The 13,258-nt window shown below is 36.9% G+C and overlaps 1 protein-coding gene across 2 annotated transcripts in view; it reads right to left on the minus strand.

Moving 5' to 3' along the window:
* Positions 1 to 430: 430 nt before the first annotated feature.
* The window catches only part of LOC149414230 (mediator of RNA polymerase II transcription subunit 28-like), a 41,540-nt gene continuing 28,712 nt past the window's right edge, over positions 431 to 13,258 (minus strand). For both annotated transcript variants that reach the window (XM_089644260.1, XM_089644259.1), the window contains 3 exons: positions 5,229 to 5,337; positions 3,354 to 3,437; positions 431 to 2,020 (listed from right to left, as the gene is read on the minus strand). In XM_089644260.1, the coding sequence (XP_089500386.1) occupies positions 3,406 to 3,437; positions 5,229 to 5,337 (141 nt within the window). In that variant the 3' untranslated portion in view covers positions 431 to 2,020; positions 3,354 to 3,405. The remainder of the gene's footprint in view (positions 2,021 to 3,353; positions 3,438 to 5,228; positions 5,338 to 13,258) is intronic.

Below are 13,258 nucleotides of genomic sequence, written 5' to 3' on the forward strand. Positions count from 1 at the left end.
CAACGCTTTTACTAATTGGAACATTTGCCTGGTTTTTGGGATGACAGATAAGTGAGAGAGTAGTGTAGAAGTAGATAAAAATATATTTACATTAAACAGAAGAAGTAATGTACAAAATGTATATGGTATCGCAGAAGATGTTGATGCGAACACTGTACTCACGCTGATGCATCGCTTGAATATGAAAAAAAAAGACTGAATTTTTCATATATTAAAAATAGCACGCAATAGGCTGTTTCTACGTTACATTTGGCGAGGACATCGCTGTGAGAAGTGAAGGTAAACATACGCACCAATACATGCAATCTGAAGTACGTATTGTTCGCATCAGCTCGAATCGCAATCAATAACGTATTTACTAGTTATCATATGTTCAAATTACATTGTCCAAAACTGTTGTGTTCAAACACACAATGTCCGAAACACAGTTGTGTTCAAATATAAAATGTCGGAAATAGTGTTCAAAACATGAATTGTCCACAAAAATTGTGTTAAAACACACAACATCCGAAACACAGTGTTCAAAACATGAATTGTCCACATAAGTTGTATTCAAGCACACAACATACGAAAGATAGTGTTCAAAACATGAATTGTCCACAACTGTTGTGTTCCAACGTTTGAAACACAGTGTACAAAACATGAATTGTCCACAACAGGTGTGTTCAAAGACACAATGGTCGAAACACAGGTAATGAAAGACAGTATTCAAAACTTGAATTGTCTACAACAGTTGTTTTCAAACACACAACCTTCGAAATAGCTTTGAAAACATGAATTGTCCACAACAGTTGAGTTCAATAAATGTCTGAAATTATAATAAGTTTTAAATATCTATACAGTATATAAAATAGAAAATTTACAAAATAAAATCGGTACAACAATATATTTTATAAACATATTTCAATCAACAAATCACTGTGAATCCAAAAAACAATAATGCAAATGTTCATACTTTCAGATTTCGTGTTAACTATCACAATCAGTCCAGGGACACTATTGGTTCAGGTGAGGATAGGAAAGGTGGCTTGAGGTTAGGTTAGGTGAGGTTTAGTGCGAGCTCCGCTGTAACATCAGAGTTCAACTCTGCGCATCTCGATTTTGACATTCTAATTTCATCATTATATTTTTTTCACATATCTGAATAAAAAATAATACATTCCTTTTTGATTATATCTACAGATGTCAATAGACTAAGAATGAGCGGCACTTTAAGTTAAACGTAAAATACTTTGTAATCTACGCGTTCACAGATGGTGTTAATTTAATTCGCTTATGTGATGGCAGTAGAATGGGCTCTATTTTCCAAATCACATACATGTGCCCCAGGTGTGGCTAAAGGGTTAAAGACGCATCTAGCAAAAAGAGAGGTTAGAATTGAACTTTCAGCGATGGGTCCATAGGTTATGTTAGGTTGGTTGTTGGGTTGACTTGATAGGGTTAGGTTAGGTTACATTGGTTTAGTTGAGCTTAGATTATCGTGATTTATTTTTGGGTTATTTTGCCGTGTTGGCATATGTACTCACTATACGTGCCATTAATATGAATAGAGACAACGGGTCTAAGCTTAACAGTCCTTGGTATCCGGTACTTGACGGCTACACCTAAACTAAACGCCGAAAACCACATTAATTTCAATTAATTATTATGCTGAAATTCCGGCCGTAAGATTGACGCCTGCAACACGGTATCACTTCTACATAGATAAACATTCACTTCGCTACAATCAACACATCTGATCTGATGATGGACAGTGTAACGCTGTCCAAAATGTTGGCTAAAGAAAGAGAAATCGCAACACAGCATAATAACCTAAAAAATAGTTAGTTACGTAACCTAACCTAAGCTTGGTTGAATTGGGTTACATTGGTTAAGGTTGAGGTTGTGTATGTGAAGGTGGGGGAGGGTGGGGTGGGGTGTTGTTCTGGGTGTATTGGGTGGTGTGAGAGAGACGGAGGGAGGGGTCTCTACTAGGGAGGCGTCATGCTGCTGCCGCCATATTCGGGGGACGTTCCACGACCTGCAAGCAGAAAACACAACAATTACTTCAATAATGCACAATGTATGTTAAAAATGCTAGTGGATGGTGCGCTGCGACAAAATACGAACATTTTGGCCCTGGAAATAGAGAGGTATGTTCCTCTCACTCTAAGAGACAGAACATTGTTCGTATGAAATGTTTCATAGGAATTATCTTTTCATAGGTGCTTTTCAGATTCCGCTCCTATGAACAGATTTTCATACTAGCCAGTTGGACAGGCAGATTTATGTGTTTCAAGCAGACGAAAATATCGTCCCGTATCTTTTAAAATTATACATACACTTAAATTTATTTTTTTACGTAGTAGTCATCACACCGCAACTATAAAAGTACTGTACGAAATTAAAGCCTATTTTGTAATGATTTCCGCATCTCCAGCACCGTAAGTGTATAAATGTTATTCCCCGCTCTGCAGGCAAAGGTTTAGTATATTTCCTTTTAATTAAATATTCTTCCACACAAGAGACAGGAAGATAACTAAATGGGAGACTTGCATCATCTTGTATAAATATCAGAGATGTGCAAAATGGGTACCCAAAACCATTTGAAATGCAAAATGGAAATGGGTCAAAACTTTTGCATTTGAAAATGCAAAATGGTTTTTAGAAAAGCATTTCAAATGCAAAATGCAAAATACCTATTTTCAAAATGCATTGAAAATGCAAAATGGTTTCTCAGGTCAAACAATTAAAATAATTATAGAATTTTTAAACAATTTTGTCATTTAATAATGGACATCAATGTAGAACAAACATATTACATGATGGTAAATCCAAAAACACCACGACTACAGATAATCAAACCACAAAAAATTTGCGCAGGACTAATGTTGCCAACGTAAAAACATAGAAACTGCTATCTAACATTTAATATTACAGCGTCATGGTCCCATGTTCAGTATTTGAATCAGTATTTTTTGTAATGGTATCACTCAATTGCCAGGGCTCCTACCAGGGAGCAACTTGACAAATGGAAATTATCTCTCATAGCGAGGTTGAGGACCGACTGATATTTGGGGCTTATGAAAAAAAGATGGGAAGAATGTTGCAAAAAAGCATTTAAAATGGAAAATACCCATTTTGCATTTCCATTTGAAATGGATTTATTTGAAATAAAGCACATCTCTGATAAATATACATATTTATAACTAGGACCTGCACAAAAGATTGGTATACAATATTTATATAGAATTATTCCTCTACAGCCAATCGAGTAGGACCGGCGTATAAGGTAGAACTACTCTTCCCACAGGAAGTGTGTTCCCGTGGGGTGGGCGGGGTGGAGAAGGGTTGTTTAGTTGCTCGGCACTCACCTCTGCCCCGTCCTCTGCCGCGGCCGCGTCCCCTACCCCTCCCTCGTCCCCGTCACCTTCTCCCATCGCCCATTCCCACCAGATCTGCAACACCAAACACAACTAAAATTATACACTATTTTTACTTATTTCATCTGTCGGTGCGCGGGTGTGTGCATTATTTGAAATTGTATTCCCGCTTAATGTGTAAAATTATTCAAGTTCATAGATCGATGCTTAATGAATGAATAAACCACAATATAAGTTGTGCGTTGACCGCCGAAGAGCACACATTGAAATATCCAGACCCTGAGCAGAAAAGTAAAGTTTGCTAAAGAAAGGCAACAGTTTTCAGCGCAGTCCATTGTGGGACTTTTCTGCGCAGTGTCTGAATGTTCGTTTTTGACCAAACCACCTACATATCGGGTAGCGATGCAAAAATGAGTGAGGTGGGTAAATTATAACACACAGTCAATACAGTGTTGCTTCTACATCACGGGTGTGACTGAGATAACAAGATACGCTGAATCGCTGAGACGACCTACTGCTATTAGGTTATCCATCTCATACTTATATGTTGCTACGGTCGCTATCTCACTTTCTCTAATGGTTCTGAACGTTTAGAAACAATCGAAATAATTGTATTTTTTTTTTTTTTTTACTTCCGATTTTATGTCCGGGTTAAATCTTCCCCTTAGGAAAAACTAAACCCTTCCACTCACTTTTCCACAAATGGTCATCTAGTCAATCAACATTATGCAAGTGCATTATGTAAGCAAAATAAATACAAAACAATACAAAAACAACACGTCAACTCACCAGAGATCAAATGGGAAAATAATTAATAATAAAATTATTTGTGTGTATTTACAAATGAAATCTTATTGAAACCTTAGACGTGGTAGTTTAATACTAAAACTACGAAATCGAAAGCACTACAATTGACTTTTACTTTTAGCTTGCCACTTTCAGATTTCTACAGCGCGTCTGTCAATATATATTCTAACGTCATTGAGTAAGGTTTGATTGTACAGGGTTTCCAATAAGAGGTGTTATTTTGATATTCGATCGTAAAAGATCAATGGTTTCGTTGCTTGTGTGGCACGTAGCGCCATCTTGTTGAAAGTAAACGTTGTCCAGATCAATACCATCCAATTCCGGCCATAAAAAATCATTAATCATCTCTCGATAGCGCAATCCATTCACCGTAACTGTTGCTCCAGCCTCATTTTCGAAAAAGTAAGGTCCAATGACTCCGCCGGACCATAAACCGCACCAAACAGTCAAACGTTGAGGATAGAGAGGCTTTTCAACAATAACTCTTGGGTTTTCCGAGCCCCAGATGCGACAATTTTGCTTGTTGACGAAGCCACCGAGGTGGAAATGGGCCTCATCACTCAAGATGATTTTTCGATGGAATTCTAATAATTAATAATAGTGAATTTTAATAATTTCAATGCGTTGTTGAAACGTGTATCGTTCCATTTTTATCAATGGCGTAGTTTCTACTTGTCAAATGTAAAAAAATGACAGCTTCAAAAGTAACATCTACCGAAATAGCGGGCTATTCAAAAGAACACCTCTTATTGGAAAACTCTGTATATAAAACAAAAAGAAAAACAAGAGACAATAAAATCAAAGTTAAAAAAGTGATTCGTGATATTTTGAAAAGTTCTGTAGGCAACACTCCGAAATCTTGCCAGTACAGTGGATGCTATATAGTTGACACATTCACACAAGAGGATGGGAGAAGGTTTGATTCTTTGGAAAGGAATATGAAAAGTTTCAGGGTTTGATTGATATTGATTTTGATTGTAACCAATAGGGAAGATTTTACATGGTTAGTCGTAATTTTAATGTCATCAATGTTACCAGATTTAAGTATGAGATAATTACCTATATTGGTGGTGGTCTTCTCCAGGTAGGCAAGGGGGCCCTGCAGGGCTCCGGGGGGCTGGAAGGGGCCCCCCTGCTGCATGAACATGCCCTGGTTCACCCCGGCCATCTGCAACAAACAGACAGGGGGGAGGCGTACAGACACTCGCTGGAGACCAGCAAAACGGGGGTTCCCACAACACAAACAGAAATGTAAAGCCGATACTCTCTACTCCAAACAGACTGATAGAGATGGTCTATATTAGAGATGTAACGGATATCCAGTTACTATCCGGTATCCTGGCTCTAACATTTATCACAAACCACTCAAATTTACTAATGGCAATTGAATTTGTCTTTTAAAACCTGACAGAAAATAAATCTAGGAACGGAACCAGTGTCGATGGAATGTGCGGGAGATGCTTATGTAGAGTACGCATGTGTCTCAATCTGTAAGTCGTCTAGCCCATGGACAGCCACATAGATAAGGTACAACACATAGTAAATTTGCACATCATTCCAGCGTGGAAGACAAACTGGTAGTAGCTACGTTTAGCGAGGCATAAATTCCCTGAACACCCACTCAATCAGAACGTTCCCATACCCAACACTTCAGAATGATGTAATTCCACTGGTTCCAGGCAATTAGAGCTCTTGTGCAGTGTAGGTATCGCAACCAGAGTTTACCCAACATAGATCTCACATACATCACTTCGACGGTCTCCGCAGTCGAGGGGTAAGTCTGTCGACTAGCAATCCGATGATCGCGGGTTCAACTCCTGGCGTGTGCAGGTAAATTTTATTTTGTTAACACATTGTCGTCGGGACACGGCAAATGCCGTTTTTGTCGACTGTCGTGAAAGTCTTGTGTCTTGAACTGTCTTCTGAGCTTGAAATACTATGATTCATAAGTGGAATGGGCTCTTCAATTAGGCGAGACAACGGCAAAAGACTCTTTTTTGACAAGAAGCAGTTAAACTTATGAGTTATTGAGTGTGCGCCTTCGACCTTAGGCGACACTGTTCAATTTACGCTATCAGATTTCACACATCCAGCGATTGTAAAATTGCGGGCATGGCAAATATATATATTATTATTTATTATATAACTATATGATATGAATAAACATGTTATGTTTTACTTGGAATTTTCAAATATTGAATATTGAATGCTATTTACTGAATTAATATCAGGTTTTTATATTCAGCTTTGAAATGTGGTGAAATTATGATGTAATCAAAGCAATTATAATTTATTTTTGATGATCAAATGTCATATATATATATATATATATGATTTCTTTGAAAATTTCAATTGAAAATATTATTTGGTTTAGAAATTGTGTCAATTTTAGGAAAGCGATATGTTTATGCGCTAATCGCGAAAAACACCCGCTATAGGCTAGAGTCTATTGTTTGAAGCGCCCGACTGCAATGTGTTAATTTAAAATGATATATTGTATACTTGCGGCACATTCCAGGGTGAAAGATACGGTGTAAGACAATCATTCAGAATTGAAATGGCCTTAGCCGTTTTTGGTGACCACATCTGAATAGCCAGGTACTCCTCCATCTCCTTCCTACCGTACTACCTTCAGCCTCACAACATACCTCAGTTGGGGATGCCATAGTCTCACTGGCTCCAGACGGTTAGGAGCAGGTATTTACATTAAAAATTAAAAATATCTCAAATGACTTGTTATTTTAAAATAATTAACTGGAAAACTTCTGAAATATTCAAAATCGATCAACGTAGGTATACCTGCACTTGATGTCTGATGTTGTTTTCTTGCTAACAAAGACAAAAGTCTACTTATCAGTGACTTAACCCTTTAACACCCGCATTATTGTTTTCACACATATAAAATATGTAATGCTTGATAATACCTCAGAAAATTTTTGTCGAAAATTTTTTTTTTTTTTTTGAAATTTTTCTATGTTAATTTGGATTAACATTGGGCGTCAGAGTGTATTTTTAAAATAGTAACGTAAAACAAACATAACAGAAAAGTAATACAAATAACTGTTTCATGTCAAAAATGCACATTGACAATGTAGTGATAATCTCTAAGGTACAAACAAATAACATTTTAATTAAAATTCATTCATAAATAAAGAAATAATCTAGGATAATAAATCTTTAAAAATTCATACTAGTCGAAAACATGTCCGTCACTACCAGTGTTAATTTTAATGAACATTGAAATTTATTTTCAATACTCTGGGAAATGTGAATTGAACTGATGTTATTATTATATAACACATCTTAATGCGTTAAAGTATTTGTAATTCGAGTATAAAATATTGATATCTCACCTTAAATGAAGTAATCAATGACAGCAGAAATTCTATGAAACTCACAATCAGCAGATGTCAAAATATTTATAGTTGTTGTGGAGGGAATAAGGATTTCAACAGAGCGGAAAAAATAGACGCCACAGAAAAGACTACAAACTATAAGAAAACGAAAACATGGCTTTTCTAAATCGCTACAGTTACAGTAAAAAAATTCACAAAGTTCATGTTAATTTGAATTAACAGTGGGGCTGAAAGGGTTAAGAATCCATCCCTCCCACTGCAGGTGCAGTGTGATGGGTTGAGAATCTGACTGGAGAGGTCAAAGAGCCTCTCTAACTGACCTGACCTGGACCACCCTCGCCCTATAAACCCTGATAAATCACCGGCCAAAGCTTGCCACTCTGAGTGACCTGTGATAAAGGTGTTGGTAATCCAACGGATGATTCCCAGATCTGTGGTACCCTTACACGCCTCCCAAACACAGCTTTGATGGGAAGAAGAAAAATCTCTTGAGGTCTAGCACGGATGATCGATAAAGCCCCATGTCATTACGATACTGACGAAATATTTGCGAGCACGGCCAGAATATGATTCCGACAGGCGGTGTACAAAAGCCGCTACTTTTAGCGCGGACCCCAAGACGTTGCATAAGCTGTCAATATGCACGACTTTTTGGATAATATCATTCGTTATGCAAAATAACTGGCTTATTTATGAAGGAGAGTGAATTAAATACGCTCTTAGTTAGTTTAACCAGGGTGGCCACAAAAAACGGATTTCAAAATTCCCTGATAATTCCAGGTTTTCCAGGGCAGTTTTTATATTTTTCCCTGATATGTTTTATTTGGTATAAGGACATATCGTTCAAAATGTTATTTTTGAAACACGATTTTCATCTACGCCAGAAAATTAGAACAGATACATAAATAAAGGGAATTCCGTCATCTAAAGCATTTATTATTTCCTTGCACCACAATGATCTATTCAAAACAAAATACACTTATTACAAATTTATGATATTTCGCCTGAAGACAATTTGTGTACAAATGAAAAGACCAGACAAAGATAGACAAATAAACAAAAGTAAGTACAGTAGAACCCCGATAATTCGAAAAAAAAACGCGTAATTCGAAATTTTCGCCAAAAAAATTTCGGCAGAATTTTTTTTTTTATACAAAATTTTTTTTAATTCGAAATTCGTTAATTCGTAATGGATAAAATATGGGATGTGCAAGGTGCTTTTATGAGTGGAAGGGGGTGCATGGACCAGATATTCTCATTGCGTATGCTCACCGAGAAGTTTCTGGCAAAAAACCAGAAACTTTTCTGTGCCTTTGTAGATATACAAAAAGCATACGACCAAGTCGACAGGAAAAAGCTATGGAAGGTGTTGTCCAAGTATGGAGTGAATGCGAATCTGACTCAGGCAATTGCGTCTCTATATGAGCGAAGCGTTGCATGTGTTAGGGTAAACGGTGGTTTTACGGGGTGGTTTGATATCACAAAAGGTGTTAAACAAGGCTGCGTAATGTCACCGTGGTTATTCAATCTATACATGGATAATTGTATGCAAGAATTGAAAGAGGTGGGATTGGGCGCGAATTTGAGTAATCTGAAAGTATGTTGCCTGTTGTATGCTGATGATGCGGTGCTGATTGCTAATAGTATGGATGATCTGCAGTCTCTCGTGTCTAGGATGAACGAAGTATGCGTGAAGAATGAGTTAATGATGTAAGTAAGTTAGTCTAAAGTAGTGGTGTTTGAAAGAGAAAGTACGAAAACAGTGTGAAATATAGCTGTGAATGGGGAATACTTGGAGCAGGTGGATGAATTTGTGTATTTAGGAAGCATGTTTACGAGAGATGGGAAGGCTGACAGAGATATTGAAAGAAGAGTAAATGCAGGTAACTCCATTAATGGAGGACTGAACGCAGTTGGCGCTAACAAAAAATTGTCCAAAGAAGCGAAGTTAGCAGTCCACAATAGAGTGCTGGTACCTACCCTGATGTATGGAAGTGAGGCATGGAACTGGCAAAGAAAGGATGAAAGTAGATTGAATGCTGTTGAAATGAGATCACTGAGGCGTATGTGTGGTAAAACCATGTATGATCGTGTGAGGAATGTGGATATCCGCAAAGAGTGCAAGGCTGATGTAAGCGTAATGAGTAAGATTAAGAAAGGGACGCTTAGATGGTTTGGGCATGTAGAGCGAATGAGCGAAGAAAGGAGTGTAAGGAGAATATACGATGCAAGTGTGAATGGTAGCAGAAGTCGGGGACGCCCGAGGAAGACATGGCACGACCAAGTGAATCAGATACTTGAGTCGGGCCATGTCAAGAGTCAGAACAATAGAAGAGGATGTATGAGACGATGTATGAATGTGAATGAGGCAAGGAGTGTATGCCAAGACAGAGTTGTTTGGCGGTCCGTCCTCTCTGCCTACCCCTTCGGGGGAAAGGCGTGATGGTTAGTTAGTTAGTTAGAAATTTATTTTGGTCCGCGCACAAAAATTTGCGAAAATAAATCATAATATTTCGTAAATCTGAATCTAAAAGTCAGCCGTGGCGGTAAAACGCCAAAAAATGTATTTTTACGTGGTTATACATCGTCCTAATTAGTATTATTATTTTGTAAATCTGAATCGATTTACACTGGAATGTTGTATTTTTTCAAATTTATTTCGAATATCCGAGTTTGAAGGGCCGAGAAAATACGTTTTACGCGGATATATGTCGTAGTTTTACGAGTTTACACCAAATATCTGTATTTAAAGGGTCGGCCGCGACGAAACTCGGCCACGAAATTTGGATTTACGCGTAAATGTATCGTATATTTACGAATTTATTTCGAATATTTGAATTTAAATTGCCCGCTGCGACTGAAATCGGCCGCGAAATCTCGATTTACGCGTAAATATATCGTATTTTTACGAATTTATTTCGAATATCTGAATTTTAAAGGGCCCGCCGCGACGGAAATCGGACGCGAAATTTCAATTTACGCGGAAATATATCGTATTTTTACTAACTTTACTTCGAATATCCGAGTTAAAAAATACGGCGCGACGGAAATCACGCCGAAATATGACATATTTTTACGAATTTACTTCAAATATCTGAACTTAAAACGCCGGCCGCGACGAAAAACTGCCGAAAAAATTCGATTTACGCGGAAATATTTCATATTTTTACGAATTTACATCAAATATCTTAATTTAAAGGGTCGGCCGCGACGGAAATCGGCCCCGCATTCTCGATTTACACGGAAATATATCGTATTTTTGCGAATTTATTTCGAATATCTGCATTTAAAGAGCCGGCCGCGACTGAATACGGCCGCGAATTCTCGTTTAACGCGGAAATATATCGTATTTTTACGAATTTAAATTCAGATATTTGAAATAAAGGGCCGGCCGCGACGGATATTACCGCGAAATCTCGATTTACGCGGAAATATATCGTATGTTTACGAATATCTCAATTTAAAGGGTAGGCCGCGACCGAAATCGGCAGCGAAATCTCGATTTACGCGTAAATATCTAGCATTTTTACGAATTTATTGCGAATATCTGAATTTAAAGGGCCCGCCGCTATGGTAATCGGCCGCGAAAATAAAGAAATAATTGGTATTAATACGAATTTACAACTAAAATACCACCCGGATTTGAAGAGGCGGCCGAGAAAATCGATTTTCGGCGTATTTTTTTTCATAAAAATATGAATATTCGTTAATTCGAAAATTGATTTTTGATGTCCCGTGGATTTCGAATTAACGAGGATCTACTGTATTGACACTTTGTAAAAATGTTGGTAATGATGATCTTTAAATTTTATTACGACCGTACTGGGTGTCCGACCCTTTTGACACTTTGTTGTAACTTTACTAGCTTTTTCTTTACAGATTTCGCACCTACATAGTATGGGGGAAAAACCAAAGCGGGTGGTTTACGACATGATTGTATTGCAAGGGCTATTTACGAAAATAATAATAAAAAAATACCTACTTATCTAGTTTGTCTTTGTCGGCATATCTTTTGTTACACACGCCGCAAGTAAAAGTAATAAAACACAACTTTGGGACTTCACAAATCATAAATAACGAATTTCGTTTTATTTTTGGAATTCCCTGATATTTTAAGAATATTTTGAAATTCCCTGACATTTCCCTGATAATTCCCGGTTCGGTAAAATTCCCTGATAATTCCCGGTTTTCCCGGTTTTCCAGGTCTGTGGCCACCCTGTTAACCTAGTTTTTGTTTCATCACTTTATAACACTTTTTATAGGTGTGTTGAATTGTCATTTTGACGAGTTATCTGGTCACCACTTCGGTCACATTTAACCGTTTCATAATTCTACACGTACTAAATGCAATTTAGATAATTATTATTATAATGTGCAGAGCAGGCAGCATTCTGCTGATGCGCTCATATCTGATTTGACAACAAGTTTGCCAGTAATTGAGTTGTTTTAAGTTTGAACTAAGTCCTTTCTTCTCTCCAAATGTGAATCCAATAGACCTTTGAATTGATTTATATTTGTTGCATCGATGACATGTTGTGGGAGTTTGTTCCAAGCATCCACTACTCTATTTGCAAGGAAGTGTTTTCTAGGATTAGATGCAAAAGGCGTTTTGGTAATAGTGTCCACGGAGATTTATATTTTTATTAGTAGTGTATAATGTATATGGCTTAGATAAATGTATCTATTGACTTTTTCTACGTCTAGGATGAATATTTTTGGATAACTTACGAGAAAACCAAAAAATGTAATATTTAAACATTGAAGACAATGTGAAATAGAAAAAGATTTGGCAGCATCTAGCTAGGAATAGAACACAGGACCTCAGCATGATTTTTATAAATAGTTGTAAAATTTATAAACTTATACATACGCATAAAACTGTTAAACTTCCCCTTACTGTGCTATAAAAATCCACGCGTTCCGGTGTTGTGTAGTCAATACACATCTCAAAATAAGCGATTTAATATCGGAAAAATATGAATATTCATAGCTAATCGCTTATGTTTATTATATTTTATATCAAGAGTGATAATAATTGTAATTTAATTGCTGAAAACATAAAAAAACCATCGGCAGATGCTAAACAAACGTGTGAGGAGTCCACATCTAACGACGGTCCGCGACCGACTGGCTGCAGGTGATGGATGGGCGCTGGACGCACACACACAGCTATGCGGTCGTAGGTATCGATGGTCTAAATACAACTGCGGACGTGTGGATTTCACATGTTCCCGCATAGCGAACTAAAGCGGGACATCAATAGCGTGTCATTTCCTCGCACACTCTTCGCGTAGCATTGTCACACGGTTGATTGTATTGGTGTATTTGTTCCCGATTTTTAACAAAACACTTTTGATTTTTAATTGAATTTGAAAACTATGTAAAATATTATTTTTTAATTCAGTGAACGTAAATATATAAAATACCTAAAATCTGAAACCAGAATTTATTATATTTATAGAGTTATTAAAGTTATTAGAAGCAATGTAGTAAATACACACCACAGATAAGGAAAGGTTAAAGACTATAATATAATAGTTGTTTTATATTTTAAAAAATCTCTACGTACGCATAAAACTGTAAAAGACTTAAATAGAAAACGCAACATCTTCAGTAAATAACTAATTTTAATAATAACATGGACACGATAATCATTAAAAAAAATCTATCGATTCTTTCAAAATACTATTCCGTACATATTCGACGTTAATAATTCTCATAGTAGCTGCTCAC

This window comes from Hesperophylax consimilis, chromosome 20 (assembly GCF_061612785.1).
Source record: "Hesperophylax consimilis isolate HC1 chromosome 20, BYU_Hcon_1.0, whole genome shotgun sequence".
Lineage (NCBI taxonomy): Eukaryota > Metazoa > Arthropoda > Insecta > Trichoptera > Limnephilidae > Hesperophylax > Hesperophylax consimilis.